General features: G+C 38.2%; 1 protein-coding gene across 6 annotated transcripts in view; it reads left to right on the forward strand.

The window, feature by feature from the left end:
- LOC126174836 (SAGA-associated factor 29) overlaps positions 1–9,688 on the forward strand; it is a 61,879-nt gene extending 52,191 nt beyond the window's left edge. For all 6 annotated transcript variants that reach the window (XM_049921220.1, XM_049921219.1, XM_049921218.1 and 3 more), the window contains exon 6: positions 9,492–9,688. In XM_049921220.1, the coding sequence (XP_049777177.1) occupies positions 9,492–9,682 (191 nt within the window). In that variant the 3' untranslated portion in view covers positions 9,683–9,688. The remainder of the gene's footprint in view (positions 1–9,491) is intronic.
- Positions 9,689–13,370: the final 3,682 nt, after the last annotated feature.

The following is a 13,370-nucleotide window of genomic DNA, read 5'->3' on the forward strand; positions in this document are numbered from 1 at the left end:
GCAGCTTAGCTTGTATATCACATGAATAGTTTCACAGGTAGCCCTGCCTTTGATGTGATAGATGAGGGATAGGGGTATTACGGGGTATCAGCCATGATTGGGAGCAGGGGTTGTGTAAGGATGGACAAGTATCGTGTGTAGGTTTGGTGGACGGCGGCATACCACTGTGAGAGGGGTGGGAAGGATAGTGGGCAGGACATTTCTCATTTCAAGGCACGACAAGAGGTAATCGAAACCCTGACAGAGAATGTAATTCACTTGCTCCAGTCCTGGGTGTTACTGAGTTATGAGGGGATTGCTCCTCTGTGGTTGGATGGTGGGACTGTGAGAGGTGGTGGGAGACGAAAGATTAGGCACGGGAGATTTGTTTTTGTACATGGTTGGGAGGATAATTACGGTCAGTGAAGGCTCCAGAGAGACCCTCAGTATATTTCAAGAGGACTGCTCACCACTGTACATTCAATGATCACGGGTGGCTATGCTGTATGGAAGTGACTTCTTCCTGTCGAAGTGGAGGTATTGCTGGTGGTTAGTAGGTTTGATATAGATGGAGGTACTGATGTAAACATATTTGAGGTGGAGGTCGACATCTACGAAGGTAGCTTGTTGGGTTGAGTAGGACCAGGTGAAGCAAATTGGGGAGAAGTTGTTTATGTTCTGGAAGAATATGATAGGGTGTCCTCACTTTCGGTCAAGATAGCAAAGATGTCCTCAGTGAATCTGAACCAGGTGAGGGGTTTAGGATTCTGGTTTTTTTGGAAGAATTCCTCTAGATGGCCCATGAATAGGTTGGCATAGGATGGTGCCATGCAGGTGCCCATAGCCATACCCTGGATTTGTTTGTAGGCAATGCCTTCAAAGGAGAAGTAAATGTGGGTGAGGATATAGTTGGTCATGGCGACTAGGAAGGAGGTTGTTTGTTTGGAATCCATCAGGTGTTGGGAAAGGTAGTGTTCAATAGTGGTAAGGCCAAGGGCATTAAGAATGTTAGTGTACAGGGTGCTGGCACCAATTGTGACGAGCAGGCACCTTATAGTAAAGGGACAGGAACTGTGGAGAGTTGGTGGAGGAAATGGTTAGTATCTTTTACATAGGAGGGTAGGTTCCAGGTAATAGGTTGAAGGTGAAAGTCTACAAGAGCAGATAATCTCTTAATGGGGGTACAGTAACTGGCCACAATGAGGTGTCCAGGATGGTTAAATTTATGGACTTAAGGAGGCTTGTAGAAGGTAGGAATGCATGGAGTGGTAGGATTGAGTAGAGAGGTGGTCTCTGGGGAGACTAGGGTGGGGCTAAGGATTTCAGTAGTGACGAGAGATCCTACTGGATTACTGGAATGGGGTCACTGTGGCAAGGTTTGTAGGTGGAAGTATCTGACAGCTGGCAGAGTCGTTCCGCCAGATAGTCCTTGTGGTTCAAAACAACAGTGGTGGAACCTTTGTCCATAGGTAGGATTAAAAGGCAGGATCAGTTTTTAGATGGTGGACTGCCGTTCTTTCTATGGATGTGAGGTTAGTTTGCATGTTGAGGGATTTGGGGACTGATACTGAGGCAAGGTAAGAGGTAAGAAATTCTGAAAAGTTAACAGTTTAGGGGCAGTGGGGGTGGATCATGGTTGGCTGGAGGAGTGAACTTAGTTAGGCAAGGTACAGTATTGGTCTTTGGTTGAGTCTGATGGTAGTATTGGTGGGGAAAAAAAAAAAGAAAAGAAAAAAAGAAAAAAGAGTTTCCACTGTAGGGACTTGGAGGAGAGAAGGTCTTTAACAAGTCCTGGCATGATTGAAATTGGGAGTGGGACAAAAGGTGAGACTTTTGGAAAGGACTGATATTTCTTAGGGGCTAAGGCTTCCGGAGAAAAGGTTCATGACTGTGTTGCAGGTCTGTTTAGGTTCTGGATTCTGTGTGATGGTGGGATGGAGTTTTGGATGGTGGGGTAAGTGTAGTCTGCAATGTCTGCTTGTGTCTGTATATGTGCGGATGGATATGTGTGCGTGCGAGTGTATACCTGTCCTTTTTTCCCCCTGAGGTAAGTCTTTCCGCTCCCGGGATTGGAATGACTCCTTACCCTCTCCCTTAAAACCCACATCCTTTCATCTTTCCCTATCCTTCCCTCTTTCCTGATGAAGCAACTGTGGGTTGTGAAAGCTTGAATTTTGTGTGTGTGTTTGTGTTTGTTTGTGTGTCTATCAACATACCAACACTTTCGTTTGGTAAGTTACATCATCTTTAATGTGCAGGATGCAGTGAAATTAATGGGTGCGAATTGGGATAGAACGGAGAAAGGGTGGGGAGGTGTTTGCAGGATGAGATACAAGAAGATCGTGTGGCACTGGAAAGGTGCGGGCGTTAACACAAAAAAATATGGGTGATGATGCAGGGAGAGTGATCTGTTTAAAGTATAGGATTAATGATATCGGCGGGAGTAATGTGGGATATAAGATGCTGCACCAACAAACAGCGTGGTCTTATAGCTGTCTGTTGCGCGCAGCCAAGACAGTTGATCAGTGTGGCTTGTAAGTAGAGTGTGTAGTGTGGTTTGTAAGACAGAAAGAGAAACACAGGAAAGAAGAGGGAAAAAAGTATGGAGATCGAGTATTGTGATGCATATTTTTTCAGAGCATTTTCAAAGCATTGGAGTGATATGAAAAAAGTGGATTTTGTTCATAGTTATTTAGAAGGGGATGCTGCCGACTGGGCAGCAGCACGTTTGAGATGTACTAACAGATGACTCCATCTTTTCTTGCACTTTTTGTTCAGTCATATTATTCTAATGTTACTAACGAAATTAATTATTTAATTAGTAATTAATAATTAATTTTAATAATAATTATCATAAATATTAATATAAAACCAAGATTAACAATATTAATAATAATAATTTATCAATAATAATAAACTTAATGATCTCATAATGTAATTCATCATTTAAAGTAAGTATAATTGTTTTTAATTCTACTATTTCTTGATTTATGTTCGCCTTTTTATGACATGTCTCAGCAATATGTTCCTTGTAACTTATTAGCTTGCTGCTCTATCTTTTCATCAGTTGCATCTAATTTGACATTTGTCTCAGGAACATTAATATTTGTTTGTCCTATCTCTACTTTCAGATCAGTAACTAAGTCAGAAATAGCTCGTAATCTGACACTTGACTAGAAATTCACTGCTTAAATTAAACTCTTTTCTCTTTCACTGTCAAAGTACCATACAATACAGGAAAAAAAAAATTAAAATGTTCTGTTGTTTATATGGCTCCCCCGCGTGCACTGTGCTGTACACCGCATTTTGATGTGTACTGCACCATGTCTGTGTTGCTCTCGTAACACTGTGAAGTAATTGTGCGACTGTCTCCGGAGCTGAAAATTGCTGCATATTCACTGCGGTCAGTTAATATCTGCAAAGTAATCGTCTGTCTTTGGTCTGTTCCTTCTTCTTTTAAAAGTCTTTGCTGTGACCTTTAATTGTAAGTCATCAGCACCTGATTACTTCATGTTGCCTCCCTGGTCCTATGATTATCATGCACAATTTCGTTCTTTAATCTGTTAGGTATTTCGTTGCTATTGACAGTGCAACCCCTTTACGATTATTGTTCATATACACCTACATCTACAAGAATACTCTGCAAATCACGCTTAAATTCCTGGCAAAAAAATTCACTATTATTCCACTCTCAAACAGTGTGAGGAAAAAACGAACATCTATATCTTTCTGTGCATCCTTGGATATCCCTTATTTTATTATGATAATCATTTCTCCTCCTCCTACTTCTCGACAATACAAAATGTGCTGCTCTTCTTCGAACTTTGTCAATGTACTCTGCAAACACTATCTGGTAAGGATCCAACATTGCACAGCAGTACTCCAAAAGAGCATGGACAAGCATAATGTAGGCAGTCTTTTCAGTAGATCTGTTGCGCCTTCTGAGTGTTCTGCCAATAAATCACAATCTTTGGTTTGTCTTCCCCTCAACATTTCCAGTGTGTTCTTTCTATTTTTAGTTGTTCTTAATTGTAATTCCTAGGTATTTAGTTGAATTTTCAGCTTTTAGGTTTGACTGATTTATCAAGTAACTGAAGTTTAATGGATTCCTTTCAGAGGTCCCGTGAGTTACCTCACATTTTTCATTATTTTGGGTCAATTGCTAATTTTTGCACCATACAGATATCTCCTCTGAATCATTTTGCAATTTTTTTTGATCTTCCAATGACTTTACTAGATGATAAACAAGAGCATCATCTACAAACAGTGTAAAACGGCTGCTCAGTGTGACTCCTAAATCAGCATTTATATAGATACAGAACAGCAGAGTGTCTGTAACACTACCTTGGGAAAAACCAGGAATCATTTGCATTTTACTCGATGGCTTTCCATTAGTTACTATGAACTATGACCTCTCTGACAGGAAATCACAAATCGAGTCACACAACTGAGATGATATTCCATAACCATGCAATTGATTACAAGCCACTTGTGAGGTTCTGTGTAGAAAACAGGTGTTTCTTCACATATGTTTCCTTCCTATACTCTTCTTTTAAAATTTTGTTTAATATTCTTCGCTTTTGTCATTATTTGTGGTCTGCATAATATTCTCTTTTGAAATTTAAGTTTTTGTTACACTTTCAGAAATAAACTGTTGTCATTTGGACTGCATTCTGCAATTGAGGCACCACAAATCAGGTATAATATTCAATTTCTTCTCCGACTATAACACCTTTAAAATTGTGGATTGCTATGCCACATGTCTATGAAATAACTTGTGAGACTCCTGTTGCGTTAACAGCATTTATATTCTCTTCGCCAATAGATACATTAATCTGATTACATTAATACTTTCTTGATTCAATATCCAGAATATCAGTGAGAAACTAAGTTCATTTTACATTCCTTATAACAAGCTTCCATGCGTTAGAGGTCTGCTCATTTCCAAGGCTATATGTCATGCAATATTTATTTCTGTGTCCGAGCCGGTATTCCCTCTCATGAAGTCACTGTGATCACTGTCCCCTGTTGCAGATGCACATTGTTCCTTGATTTATGAGGATGAATCAAAAAGTAAATTTCACTTCGAAGTTATGGCCATTTTTTTAACCGCATATACCTTCACAACACTGCCATGACAACATACTAAGTAAGTTTGCTTTTCCACATAGTCTCCAAGGGACTTCCCAGAACAGGTAACCATCTTATCGATTCTGGATGAATAGGAATCATATCCAGTGATATGTTATCACCTACATATAGCTGCTTTCACCTTCTCATCGTTTCGGAACCACCACCGTCCGAGATCCCCTTTCATCTTGCTGGAGACATAATAATGACACGTCGCTAGGTCTGGACTGTATGGAGGATGTTGCCATACCTTCCATTTGAATCACTGCAGCAGTCCTAATCTTTGACGAGACAAGTGCGGTGTTGCATTATCATGCAACAAAATCACACTGGTGCTCAGTTTTCCCGGTCGCATTTCTTTAATTGTGTTATGCAAAAGGTGCAATGTTTTAACAATACGGAGCAGAGTCGATTGTCATGTATTTTGGCACAAATCTCAGGTGCACTGCACCTCCTTGTCAAAAAACCATCGCCATCACCTTTCCTCCTGAAGGTAGGACCTTAGCCTTCTTTCACTGTGGTGATGTGGTGTGCACCCATTCCATCAGTGTTCTCTTTGTTTTTTTGGGGGGGGGGGGGGGGTGAAGTGATAGTCTCACATTTCATCCCTTGTGATGATTCACTGCAGAAACTTGTTGCCCTCCACAGAATACCATTCCACAAATGCCAGTGACAACTGAAAATGTTGCCCCCTTGTGAACATTGGTGAGCAGCAGTGGGACCCATCTGGCACAGTTTTGGTATCCAACTTGCTGGTGAACAGTGTAGAACACACTGCCATATGAAGTGCTCAGCATGCTGGCAGTGTTATGCAACAATCCTGTCTGATAATCACATCCACGCCGTCAACATTTGCAACATTACTGACGTTGCGGGTCTGCCTTTGCAATATTTGTCAGTGAGATCCATGTGCCCTGTGTCAAATCGTGTACACCACTTTACAATACCTGGACGAGAGATTGTGTGCTCATCATATACAGCAGTGACTTCATGATGAATGTCCATTCAACTGAGCTGTTTAACCTACAGAAATCTGATCATTGCATGCACCTTCAGTTTGGAATGAACATCCAGTTGACATGCCATTGAGCTTAGCCCACTCCTGTCAGATGTGTTAGCAGTTACTTTGCATGCTACTCACTGGCCATGGTCAGGACATACAGCATGCTTTTCCAGCGAGTTAGTGTAACTTACTTTTTGATTGTGACATTTGAATCACTGCAGCAGTCCTAATCTTTGACGAGACAAGTGCGGTGTTGCATTATCATGCAACAAAATCACACTGGTGCTCAGTTTTCCCGGTCGCATTTCTTTAATTGTGTTATGCAAAAGGTGCAATGTTTTAACAATACGGAGCAGAGTCGATTGTCATGTATTTTGGCACAAATCTCAGGTGCACTGCACCTCCTTGTCAAAAAACCATCGCCATCACCTTTCCTCCTGAAGGTAGGACCTTAGCCTTCTTTCACTGTGGTGATGTGGTGTGCACCCATTCCATCAGTGTTCTCTTTGTTTTTTTGGGGGGGGGGGGGGGGTGAAGTGATAGTCTCACATTTCATCCCTTGTGATGATTCACTGCAGAAACTTGTTGCCCTCCACAGAATACCATTCCACAAATGCCAGTGACAACTGAAAATGTTGCCCCCTTGTGAACATTGGTGAGCAGCAGTGGGACCCATCTGGCACACAGTTTTGGTATCCAACTTGCTGGTGAACAGTGTAGAACACACTGCCATATGAAGTGCTCAGCAGGCTGGCAGTTTCTTGCAGTGTTATGCAACAATCCTGTCTGATAATCACATCCACGCCGTCAACATTTGCAACATTACTGACGTTGCGGGTCTGCCTTTGCAATATTTGTCAGCTTTTAACTCACCACATGCAAAAGAAAGATAAAACCAACGAACAGTATCTGTACATTTATACTTGACCTGTTATTCTATGTTACTATTATCGTACTGTATTATTAACTTTCGGTTACAAGTATCATCTGTTTATCACATAACATTTATATTACTATTTTAACTAGCTAGTTTCTCTTCTTCTCCCATCCATCTTTACCTCTCACTCCTTTGTATCCAAGTCTGGCAGAGAGCTTACTGATGCAACTTTTTGACCACACTCTTATGCCTTTTTCTTTTGGTTAGATACCCTTCCTTCATTAGTAGTGCTGTTTGTTTATTTCTGTGTGTTTCTACCTACCGTACTGGCAGTTGCAGCCTTTGAATGTCAGTGCTGGCAGTCCATTTATTTCTTAGTGAATTTAATGAATTTAATATTACATCATCTCACATTAGCATTTTATTTAAATGTTTAATCTGCTAATGTGATGGGGAGTGATACGATGCTTGTAATGATTTAAATAAGTTAAGCCTGTCTCACAAAGGGATGTTACAGAGTGGTACTCTGCAATTTTCAGCGTATTTGTAGGATTTGAAGATTGGTGCCCTGTTATCAGTTTCCTAAAACACTGCATTTAAAAACTAGAATATTTTTGAATGATGTTAGGAATAAAACATTTGATGCTGGTTGGCAAATTCAGTGGTTGCTCAGCACTTAGCATAATCGGTTTGAAATCATAAAGTCACTGGAGTAGATGTTGCTAGCAGCATACTTTCTTTTTAAATTCCATATATTTGGTAACAAATGTAAATGTTAATTAATGAATAGAAAACCATAATTTTTAATGAAAAATACACATTTTTCAGAATAAAATTAAAATGCAAAACACCAAATAGAGAACCAAAGAGACATTTAACATTTCTGTATGAAATTTGTATTGACACATTTCTGTTAAAAATTATGATTCAGTATTTGTTGGTTTGTTAGTTATCCGTAGAAATATTGGAAAACGTGAGGCAATACTGACCCTACGACTTATCTTAGAAGATAGATTAAGGAAAGGCAAACCTACATTTCTAGCATTTGTAGACTTAGAGAAAGCTTTTGACAATGTTGACTGGAATACTCTCTCTCAAATTCTGAAGGTGGCAGGGGTAAAATACAGGGAGCAAAAGGCTATTTACAATTTGTACAGAAACCAGATGGCTGTTACAAGAGTTTGAGGGGCATGAAAGGGAAGCAGTGGTTGGGCAGGGAGTACGACAGGGTTGTAGCCTATCCCCAATGTTATTCAATAAGTATATTGAGCAAGCCGTAAAAGAAACAAAAGAAAAATTCGGAGTAGGTATTAAAATCCACGGAGAAGAATAAAAACTTTGAGGTTCGCCGATGACATTGTAATTCTGTCAGAGAGAGCAAAGGACTTGGAAGAGCAGTTGAATGGAATGGACAGTGCCTTGAAAGGAGGATATAAGATGAGCATCAACAAAAGCAAAACGAGGATAATGGCATGTAGTCGAATTAAGTCAGGTGATGCTGAGGGAATTAGACTAGGAAATGAGACATTTAAAGTAGTAAAGGAGTTTTGCTATTTGGGGAGAAAAATAACTGATGATGGTCGAAGTAGAGAGGATATAAAATGTAGACTGGCAATGGCAGGGAAAGCGTTTCTGAAGAAGAGAAATTTGTTAACATCGAGTATAGATTTAAGTGTCAGGAAGACGTTTCTGAAAGTATTTGTATGGAGTGTAGGCATGTATGGAAGTGAAACATGGATGATAAATAGTTTGGACAAGAAGAGACCAGAAGCTTTCGAAATATGTTGCTACAGAAGATTGCTGAAGATTACATGGGTAGATCACATAACTAATGAGGAGGTACTGAATAGAATTGGGGAGAAGAGAAGTTTGTGGCACAACTTGACTAGAAGAAGGGATCGGTTGGTAGGACATGTTCTGAGGCATCAAGGGATCACCAATTTAGTATTGGAGGGCAGTGTGGAGGGTAAAAATCATAGAGGGAGACCAAGAGATGAATACACCAAACAGATTCAGAAGGATATAGGTTGCCGTAGGCACTGGGAGATGAAGCAGCTTGCACAGGATAGAGTAGCATGGAGAGCTGCATCAAACCAGTCTCAGGACTGAAGACCACCACCATCACCACAACAACAACAACAACATTTGTTAGTTAACATTTCCATTTGTTAATAATTATGGAATTTAAAAAAAGAAAAATATATATGCTTCTAGCAGGATTCAACCAGCAATTTTGTGATTACAATCCAATTACACTGCTCCTCAAACTACTGGCAAAAAGGACTCAAAAATTTTCAAATCATCAAAGGTGAGTTTTAAAATTTTTTGAGGATTTTGTCATACTGCTGTAGGAAACTGATGTTCAGACACTGACCCCCAAATCCTATAGGTATGAAGAGAATTGAAGAGGACAGAGCAGTCTTTAAGGTCCCCTCCTCAGTATAAATATGAAATTAAGTTAATTACATTGTACAAAGTATTAATAGATCTGTATTTTTGCAGTAATGGCATTATATCCCCAGACAACTTGCTTCTACAAAGCAGTTGTGAATCAGCTGCCAACTACTTCCACTGAAGAATATGAAGTTCTGTTTGAGGACTCATCTTATGCCGAAGGTTATTCACCACCTCTCACTGTGGCACAACGTTATGTTATATCCATAAAGGACAAGAAAAATAAAATTCAAACTTGACACACATTGTTTATCATATTATTTATTCCTATTTCCTTGTCAGATTGAGAATATCTATGCTTATGGTTTGCATGATATGATCTGTGTATTTTTGAAATGAGATCACAGTATGACTGAACATCAAGCATATGGTACTATCTGACTGAATCACAAGTGAAAAATGGAGATGAGGGTGATATGAAAACAGGAAGTAAAGCGGTATGTCGATGTTTCCAGTTGGTTTAAGCCAGATTTGTTTGTAAAATAAAATGCTAATGATCAATAATGCAAATTCAGTGGTGGTTATGTTGATTTACTCTAATAATTAGAAGCTAAAATTGAGTTTTTTTTAGATGCTGAGATTTACAAATGGTAAGAAATTTACTTCAAAGAGTTTTTGAGGGGGGGCTCCTAAATTCCAATTCTCAGTTTCAATTAGTATAGTAAAAAAGCTAAAAATCTTAGACAACAGGTAGTTGTATTAGCAGTCTGGCATAAAATGAGTTGTTTACTTGCCTCTGAAAACAACTATTTTAGCCGGAGTGAAAATGCAGCAGTGAACTACTGTGTGTAAAAATGATTTTTTTTTTTTCCAAAAGGCTTTTCTTCATTGTCAGATTTAAAAATTTTTCATACAAATATTTGTAACTTTCTTACACAAAATGCATATGTTGAAATGATAATCTGGTTCATTCTATTATCCTTTTGCAGCAAGTATCCAAAACAAACAAGACCTGCTGTAATTTAAAAACACCTGCTCATTCTAATATGATGAAAATAGATGGTGATACTTCGCAATGTGACATCAAAGTCTGCACACTCGTAATTTATACCTAGAAATAATTACTACCATCTAGTAAAATTAATAACAAATAATTCCTCAGGCATTCAATGTGCTTTATGTATCCAAAAATTACTTTCAGTCACCAAGTGGTTGAGCAATTGTCACAGTTGATTTATCAACTACTTTGACCTCATATAACCCAAAAATGTTGAATGACACTGTTTTGAAATTTTAAAAATTGCACACCTCATCCATTGGGCTAATATTAGTTTCAAAATACTACCAACAGTAAAATATGCAACAGACATAGGACATGATAGTAAATGTGAAGTTGCTTGAAACAAACTACTTATATTTGAATAATATCCCAGCAAAGAGAGTAGAATTTTTGAAAAATTTTGATTTGATGCAATCCATGTATGTCCCTAAATTAGAACTACCAATTGCAGTCAAATAACTTTCCATCCTGCACTGAACCCATACCTTTGTGATGTCTGTTTGATGGTAGTACATGACGATATATCTGTGTGAAATGAATTTTACGATACCATTCAAATTCTAATGATGTTTCTTTGTAATTGCAAAACTTATTTTCATTTACAGAATTTTAGATATCATTATGATGATTGGCAACTGTTATTTGAAATTTCATTTATCATATTATATTGTGAAAATCCATTTCTTTCATTTCCATGTTGCTTGTGAAAACATTAATTATCGTATGAAACTGCATCGCCTTCTATCATCAGTAAGTGCAGAAATTTGAGCAGTAACACTATTTAGATATCAAAACTACATTATAAAATTATACCTAAAATTATTTCATTGTATTATAATTATAAAATTGTTTATTTCTTGAATATTAATTTTTTGGTAAATGTGGAATTGAACTAACTTCAGTATTCACCTTTGACTCATTGCACCATTGAGTCAGGCTATCTTTGTTTACTGCCTGTTTGGTATGACTTTTAAGGAGTCTTCAGTGTGTGCTGAGAAAGGACAGAGGCATGGCTGTGACTTGCCCCTATGTAAGATGGAGTATAATTATTGTCTGGTGAACTGACATCTGTTACATGCATGTGAAATCAAAACATTAATTTTTGTAAATCTGAGAGTAACTTCCACCTCTGTTATTAAGAGGATTACAGAGGATTATTTACTAGGGATTGGCAAACTTGCTGCAATCTTAACAGATAATGCTTCAGATGTCACAAGTAGTAAATATTTTTTTTTTTTTTTTTTTTTTTTAAGGAACAACAAATAAGGCTTAGTTTGGTTCCGCATATTCACCCATAGGGAAGTCCAATATAGAGAGTATTCAAAGAACTCAACAGGTTTATTATAACCTACACTCCCCACAAACAGACTAAATGGATAGCGTATTTAGGTCCATTTCAACAACTTGTCAACAACCTTCCCCACACTTCCACTGTTTTCATGCCGACAGATATAGTGTTTTGAAAAACTAAAACAGATGAGTGGCCCAAACCACTACCACAAATGCCTCAGAATGAGGTATCATTGGAAGAAAAGGTGAGCCAGGCATTGTTACTCGTATTGAGAGGGCAGAAAAGAGAAAGAAAACATATGACAAGAGATTAGAGCATATGTGTATATTCAGAAGTACTCTTTACACATCCTCCTCAAATCAACCAATCGGAAGAAATTAAACTGCAAGTGGCAACTGTTATATATAGGGCCATACATGATATCTGACATTCCACATCTTGGATGCTATCTTTTGGAACACCCAAATTCAGGAAAGGTGCAAGGTTTATATCCGCATAGGGGTCTAAAGAATTTTGTACACTGAAACAAACATGTAATGGGACATAGTATACTAATGCCAAATATGACAATTGACTGAAGGTGATAGATACTGATAAAACTGCGCAAATGTAAATATTAATTTTAAGTTTAGACTTAAGAAAGATTAGACTAAGAAAATGGACTAAGAAGGGAAATGTGAACTATTATATACAAAAATCTGAACTTTACTGTAATATGAGCTTGTGGCGACAACACTTTGACATTCTTTGCCACGAGCTAATTAAAACTATACTATTTACTAATATGTACACTAATATCTATAAGTAGCAACTCCAGTAACTCAAAACTCTAGAGCTAAACACGATGATTAACATCGAGTGGAATTGGAAACAATTATGAGACATAACAGTACACTGTGCTATTGTGAAGGATTTATGACATAATTCAATGAGCATGATTCTCAAAAGGTAAGTTTTACCAGCATATTTTTACCAATGACAAATCAAATTAGGCATAAAGTTATTGTGCCAATGCAAGAGTTAATACGTGAACTCACTAGTATGAGCTTCATCAGGGCGAGTCTAATTTTAGTACTTGTAGACAGTGTGAGATACAAGAATGACATTTCACATGAGTGGGAAATAATGTGTTCTAAACTACTCTGCCAGTATTTTACTTAGGTATGAATGGTATGCTGGCTTACCTACAGCTAGTCATGCAATTAGATATTATGTATAGTGGTAAATTTTAAGTGAATGATGCGGGTGCTCGTCTCAATTAGTAGAGGAGAGTATTTATGAAGGTATGTGTAAATACAGTGATAGGAGCAGTGAGGCCACGGCTGATACGAAGTGTAATTGGGTATGAGTGTGTGTGTGTGTGTGTGTGTGTGTGTGTGTGTGTGTGTGTGTGTGTGTGTGAAGATGAACAATATGTGGAGTAGCTAGGCATGCATGAATATTCATTACTGTGGATGTAAAAGTAACGATAGCTGTAACATAAGAGCTGAAATTGTATGCTGTGTGTCTGTCCTGATACATACAGTGAATCATGGAAGAATGACAAGAATCAAGCTACACATCAGTTAATGGTGTATGTTTCACAGACTCGTGTAAAAACATTTAACAATATAAAGCAAAACTAACCTTTCACCTC

Source organism: Schistocerca cancellata, chromosome 3, assembly GCF_023864275.1.
Source record: "Schistocerca cancellata isolate TAMUIC-IGC-003103 chromosome 3, iqSchCanc2.1, whole genome shotgun sequence".
NCBI classification, from domain to species: domain Eukaryota; kingdom Metazoa; phylum Arthropoda; class Insecta; order Orthoptera; family Acrididae; genus Schistocerca; species Schistocerca cancellata.